Here is a 6477-nt window from a genome sequence, read left to right as displayed (position 1 = left end):
ACAGCCGTGGAAATTAAGGCATGAATCTCCACGAGCCGTGTTTTCATGTCTGCACCCACACAAAACTCGATTTTTCTCAAAATAACACCCTACTTTGCATAGTTCTTGAAGACCCTTTTTCTATTCACTTTGTACCATTTATTTAGGTTGTCACACATGTTTAGGAGGTGTTTTATCATCTTAAAACGCTCCACTTATACCATTAAGTTCTCTGTGAAACCTTAAAGATCATATAAATCCTAAAATTCCATAAGAAGGGTTAACTTGTCCATTGATCAATTGGGCATTCTAAAACTTACAAATCTTGTTCCTAACTTATTGACCACTCAAATGAATGTTGTCAAGTACATAAAACCTTCATTAATCTCATTGTAAGTACATAAACTAACCATGGAATTCTCAATTCCATTCTATGTTTCCCAAATTGGCTTTTAGGCTGAAAAAATCACTAGAACCACTTATAGATCAAGAGATCCTTCATTTTTATGTTCCAATTCCATCTCTAAAGTGTCAATTCATATCCATGAATGATATTCACCACTTAGATGTCAATCAACATGTTGTCATCCCTAGATTTCCCAAAATGCCCTTATGGCCAATTATTCTATAAATTCAACTAAGCATAATTCAAGTCCTCATGTTTTTGCATTAAAATCATGGTATTAGTATCAACTCATGATTATGAGTATCATATACTCATCAAATGATCATATTCAAAGGATTCCATTGTCTCATCACAATTTCCCCAAAGCCATCTAAATTCCATGTTTATGCAACCTTCTCCCATCATTGATATGTTTTATCATTCGAATTGGATTTATTGATTCTAAACATCATCTAGGTCATTGAATTCATTCTAATCTAATATAAAAACATTAAATCCCCAATTTGAATTTTTAGGGATCATGAGTGTTTTCACCCAGATCCTCAAATCCATCAATGGGATGATTGGATTGAGATTAGGATCATCAAAACAACTCAAGGGAGGTTAGAAACCAAAAGCCTAATCAAGGAATCAAACTAATTTCGAAATTAGGGTTTCCCTTAAACCTTGGATTCGAAATATAGAGTTAGAGGGTGAGAAATTATACCTCTCAAGTTTGATGTTGCTTCATATCTTCAATTCATAGCTTGGTTCCTCAACAACCACTCTAAATCTTCCTTTGCATCATAGAATTCACCATTTCTCTCTTCCTTTCTCTCAGTTACGTTCTTCCCAAGAAAATGGGAGCGAATACCCATTAACTAGCTTTGACCTTTCCCAACTTGTCACTTTTGATCCCTCCTTGCAAAAGCTCTTTAAGAATAACTCCAACTAACTTATGAGCTTCAATTAGTTTCCAAAAATTTCCCTCTCCATCCTAATATTCATAAACTTAGTCCAAGTTATTAAGTTGGTCAAATATCTAGTCAAACCTAAGTTTGACCCGATTGTCACAGATGGCCCTTTAACTTTTAAGATGTCATAAATTTCACTTCTAACCTTCCGCACTTCATATCAACCAGTGATTTAATTAAATAAAACATTTTTCATTCATTTACTTTATTAATTTAAGAACCCAGTCTTAAACTTTAGGATGATATAGTTTACTTGATTTAGTCAATTTTTTTCTAAGCATAAAAGTTGAATACAAGTTTTGCAACACGATTAATATCGTGTTATCTTGTAAAACCTGTCATCCTTGCTCTTAGTTCTTATAATGACTGGAATCCTTTGCTAGGTATATAGTAGGATTGTAGTTTTCTGTATGTAGGTTTGTTGGGTATGGATAACTATTGTCCTCCTTGTTTTTTTTTGCAATCTATGCATGTTCTCTGAATCCCTTTTGACCTAGGGGCTAAAAGTAAAAGTAGAAGTATCATACCAATTACATCTAAGATTTAGGAAAAACTAAATAGGCTGGGATCAAAGTACTGATGCGACTTATCATCAGGAGTACAAGGTCATGTATAATTTTTTCTTATCATCATATATAGTGGGTGTTTTGGTATTTTTCTAGATGGCACAATTGGATATCATTTCATTGAGACTGCTTGCAAGTTGAAAATTAAATGCTTATCATCCACATTTGATTCATATGGACTGTTTGCCTACATTAATAGTAGACTACCAATCATTAGCCATATTCTTGTTTGAAGTTACATGAATTATATTAGCTTTTCTTTTGAGTAGCCATTGATGTTTGTCTCATATCGGTGGTCCTTTATAAAGTATATCATAGGTGTGGGGATGTACGAAGTTCTATCTATCATGTATTGTTGGCCTTCTGTTATAGTTGTAGACTTCTTTTAATTCAACATGTGTACGGAAATTTAGAATGCATTTAACTTGGTTCATCTCTATGGTGTATGCTAGATTGCAATTTCTTTTCTTTAACAACTAATTGGGCTGAAATCATTAGCAGATGCTCAAGTTCTAGCTAATGAACTCGAAGGCGATGATAGTAGTGGTGATGAATATAAGAAAATGAACTTCAAGAGAGGTTCTAATAGTGAAGGGAATAATAGAATGAGGAGGGTTGTCATTGATTACTTTGATGAAGATGAAGAGATAAAAGAAGCAGTGAGACTAGCTATGAATTATCTTATGGAATTGGAGAAAAGATGGTTGAATACATTCTTGACCTTAGAGATATGAACCTGCCCAAATCGGTAAGTGATGTCATAACATTGTTCATTTCTACGATTGTATGCTAGATTGTACTTTCTTTTCTGTAGATAGTACATCTGTATTCCTACTTAGGTAACATAGTATACTTTGATTTCTCAATATGTGAATCTAATGGTTGCATGATTAATATAGGAACTCTTTAAAATGGGTTTTCTAGAACTTCCTTCTAGTTTTGGAAAGATTTGGCATCCTTTAGATAAAAGTTCTTACACCTCTCATTTGTTTCTGAATTTTCCCTTGTTGTGTCCAAATCAAATTCACTGGTCTTGTTGATGTGCGTAGTGTCAAGCAAAGTAGCTCGGTTGTTGTTAAGGTGGTCAGTAAGTTCTTTTGCTTCTACTACTATTTGTTGATGACTTTCATTTCCTTCAAATTTGATAACATTTATCTACTATTGGAACAATTGTTTGTATGCCATATTAAACTTTGTGCAATGGATTGTATTTTTTGTATATAATATTTTATTTTGTATTATAAGACATTAAATGCTTGATTTAATTTGAAAATTAGTAAATTTATAAATAATAATTTTTTAAAAACATTTAAAATTATAACATGCAAAATTGTGTGTTGCTTTCCTTTATATCAGGGGCTTTAATGACACGCAATGTGTGTCGTAACTGCTTGTCGTAAGATTATGACACACAAATGCATGACATGTTCCTTTATTACATGAGCTTTAATTACACGCATTTGCGTGTCATCCGGACCCATTTATGAAATACAATGAGTATCATTAATAGGTTGTTTTCTTGTAGTGATATATCATAAGGATGAATTTTCGTAGCTATATATAGAATTCATCGGCACTGCGGCGCGGTAATGACTAATTTGCCGCGGTGTGGAATCGAGAATCCATAATGTACAAAAACTCATCACCAGGTCGCAAATAAATTTCCATCTTCAGCAGGGCGCGATGCGCTTTTTAAGAGGCACAACACGCTTCATTTAAAATTCAACACATTTTTTTAGTTCTTTTGGTCCAGCTTCGTTTTTCAATGTTTTTGTTTTGTTTTCGCTCCACCAATATATTATATCTGTAAAGTAATAATTTAAAACTTTAGGAATTTTTATTCCAAAAACTATAGAAACCTAACATAAAATAATAAAATAACACCCAAAATATATTATCTAAAATCGGCCTTATCATATGACTATCTAGAATTCTTACCTAATTAATGGGGTTCCTACTGGTTCCTCTCTCTTCAGTAATAATATATGCCGTTTCTGTTCGAAAACAAAAACGTCAGAACAAGGATACATATGATCATCATAAGTCATAGAAGTTGTAAAATTTCAATTATTAAATATTAATTTTTTATGAGAGTATGATATCATATAGTTGAATAAAACAGAAACAATAAAATAATAAATTACATCTACCCCAATAAACAAGTGCTAACTTCTTAAGTACAACATATGTAAAATAAAAGGCAAGGACACACTTATGCCACATACGTTTGCTAAACTTGTAATTGAAAACTAACGGAGAGCTTTCGAATGGCACGAGCTGCACGTGAATTCATCTTCCAAGAATTTTATTTGCTTGATAAAATTCTATGATTTTTATTTTATTTATTCCAACTAGCTACAATACTGATCGAGTCATGTGAAGTGTGAACTCATTAGCGACTATATATTCGTTAATTAAGTTATATTTGATTATACTAAAAAATATAGTTGTAGTTGTAACGAAAATGCGTGTGTTATTTTGAGGAGAATACAATTTCTAAGATGATGTAAATTTCACTTTTATAATGCAAGAGGATATGCCTAGCTAGTTTAGTTACCATTATATAAATATACCAACTTATTATCCTAACTTCGCATTCTTTTTTTCTGCAAAACACTATTACCTATAATTGAAAAAGAGAGAAAAGATGCAGGCTTTATCCCCTCTCTTCTCAAGTAACTTCGCATGGCCCTCTGAGGATCTCATACCCAATCATTTTCAACTTGATGGCAATGATCTTTCTAGAGATGTTGAAGCCAATTCATATAAATCTTTTCTTGGTTTTGATACATATGAAGATATCCAGCATATTGCTAATGAAAATTCTAATTCTTCTGGAGGGATTGTAAATGGCGATTCCGCTAATCCTTTGATGGTGGTGAAGAAGCTTAATCATAATGCCAGTGAAAGACATCGTCGTAAGAGGGTGAATGACTTGTATGCTTTCATTCGTTCACTACTACCGATTTCCATTGATCAAAAGGTACTTACACATTTAACTTGTTCAAATGTGAGTGAGAAAATCAGTCGAAAAATGTGTAATTCTCACATGTGCAAACACATGACTAACGTTTGAGCTGTATATAGATCAGCTCTTGTAAGTACATAATGCTTCAGTGGGCCTAGCCTTATAATATTTCTCTTTTGACTCAGAAAAAAGTAAGTATCCCTGGAACAGTATCGCGTGCACTGAAGTACATACCAGAACTACAAAAGGAAGTAGAGACATTAATACGTAAAAAGGAAAAGCTTTCATCGTATTCATCATCAAAAGCATATTTGAGGCAAGAAGGCATGAAGAACAAAATGGGTAAAGATGCAAAACTTGAAACAAATTCATCAGTTATCTCTACTGTAAGAGTTTTAGGAGCCAACGAAGCTGTCATACAACTGATTTCTTCAAATGATCATATGCACAAGAGGAAGGAGATTGGCTTCTTGTCAAAGGTTTTGAAATACTTAGAGGAGGAAGAAGAAGGGTTTGTTTTGCTGAATTCAACGACCTTCAAATCGTTGGGGGAAGGGATGTTATTTAGCACTCTACATATTCAGGTACATAACAGTGATCTCTATAATCTTACACTACAGTGAAAAAATGTCTTCTCGTAAAGCAACCTCAATTCTAAATTAAAGTACGTAGGGAATCTTCTCAAGATACAATTGGTTTTGTTTAAAAAAAACTAATATGGGTCATTATTTTTAGGAAAATTTCTCAACTGAGTATATATTTTTCTATAAGCATGATTTTAGTTTTATATACACACAATGTCGAGTAAGTAGGTGTGCCACCTTAACTTGCTCAAACTATATTGAAACATGTAAAATCTTATGATTATATATATATATATATATATATATATATATATATATATATATATATATATATATATATATATATATATATATCAAGCATACTTATGTCATAGATCTGTTGTTTGCCACAATGAACAATCGGTTATTTCAATATTAATTTCATAATTAACTAATATTTTTTGGAAATAGTCATATTAATACATCATTGTGTTGAACAGGTGCATGGTGATAATATCATAGATGCTGAAAGGCTGAAAGAGAAGCTCTGCTCTTTCTACCAACAATCAGATTGAGTTTTACTCCAATTAGAACGCATTGTCTATACATATTATATCTAGTAATCAGCAAGCTTTAATTAATTTTTGACATGTTAGTTATATAGCGGTCAAGAAAATAGATCATTGAGAATGTAAATTAAAGCCTATCCACTTGTAAATACTAGATAATCAAATGTGAATAATAGTAAGAAAATCGTTACCATTCCTTCATGCTTTGCAAGGTTAGGTGAATTTACTTCTTATCCGATCCCTAGGCTTCCATGAATTAGTTAATAACTAAATTCTAACAAAATATAGACAAAAAGGTTGGTAATTCTAGTCCAGCAAGCGCTATGTACAAAAAGTATATAATAGGATCAGGCCACAAGTGATTTCCATCTCATTCACCTTAACATATATATATATATATATATATATATATATATATATATATATATATATATATATATATATATATAATATTTACACTTGACAACCTCTAA

General features: G+C 32.0%; 1 protein-coding gene across 1 annotated transcript; it reads left to right on the top strand.

Annotated features, from left to right (window-relative positions):
• Nucleotides 1-4409: 4409 nt before the first annotated feature.
• Nucleotides 4410-6185, top strand: LOC145116746 (transcription factor ORG2-like). Its single transcript, XM_079053074.1, has 3 exons — nt 4410-4887; nt 5058-5456; nt 5936-6185. Exons 1-3 carry the CDS (start codon nt 4552-4554, stop codon nt 6008-6010), a joined length of 810 nt encoding a protein of 269 aa, XP_078909200.1. The 5' UTR covers nt 4410-4551; the 3' UTR covers nt 6011-6185.
• Nucleotides 6186-6477: the final 292 nt, after the last annotated feature.

The sequence above is a fragment of the Lactuca virosa genome, chromosome 5, assembly GCF_052849685.1.
Source record: "Lactuca virosa cultivar CGN04683 chromosome 5, Lactuca_virosa_CGN04683_v6, whole genome shotgun sequence".
NCBI lineage: Eukaryota > Viridiplantae > Streptophyta > Magnoliopsida > Asterales > Asteraceae > Lactuca > Lactuca virosa.
Note: the sequence above shows the minus strand (reverse complement) of the source record. Positions and strands in the feature narration are given on the sequence as shown.

What these genes read in the sequence shown, in the direction of transcription:
- LOC145116746 (XM_079053074.1), top strand. Translation starts at nt 4,552, where the DNA reads ATGCAGGCTTTATCCCCTCTCTTCTCAAGTAACTTCGCATGGCCCTCT. An exon ending in CGATTTCCATTGATCAAAAG is followed by an intron (nt 4,888 to 5,057) that starts GTACTTACACAT and finishes CTTTTGACTCAG; the next exon opens with AAAAAAGTAAGTATCCCTGG. An exon ending in TTAGCACTCTACATATTCAG is followed by an intron (nt 5,457 to 5,935) that starts GTACATAACAGT and finishes TGTGTTGAACAG; the next exon opens with GTGCATGGTGATAATATCAT.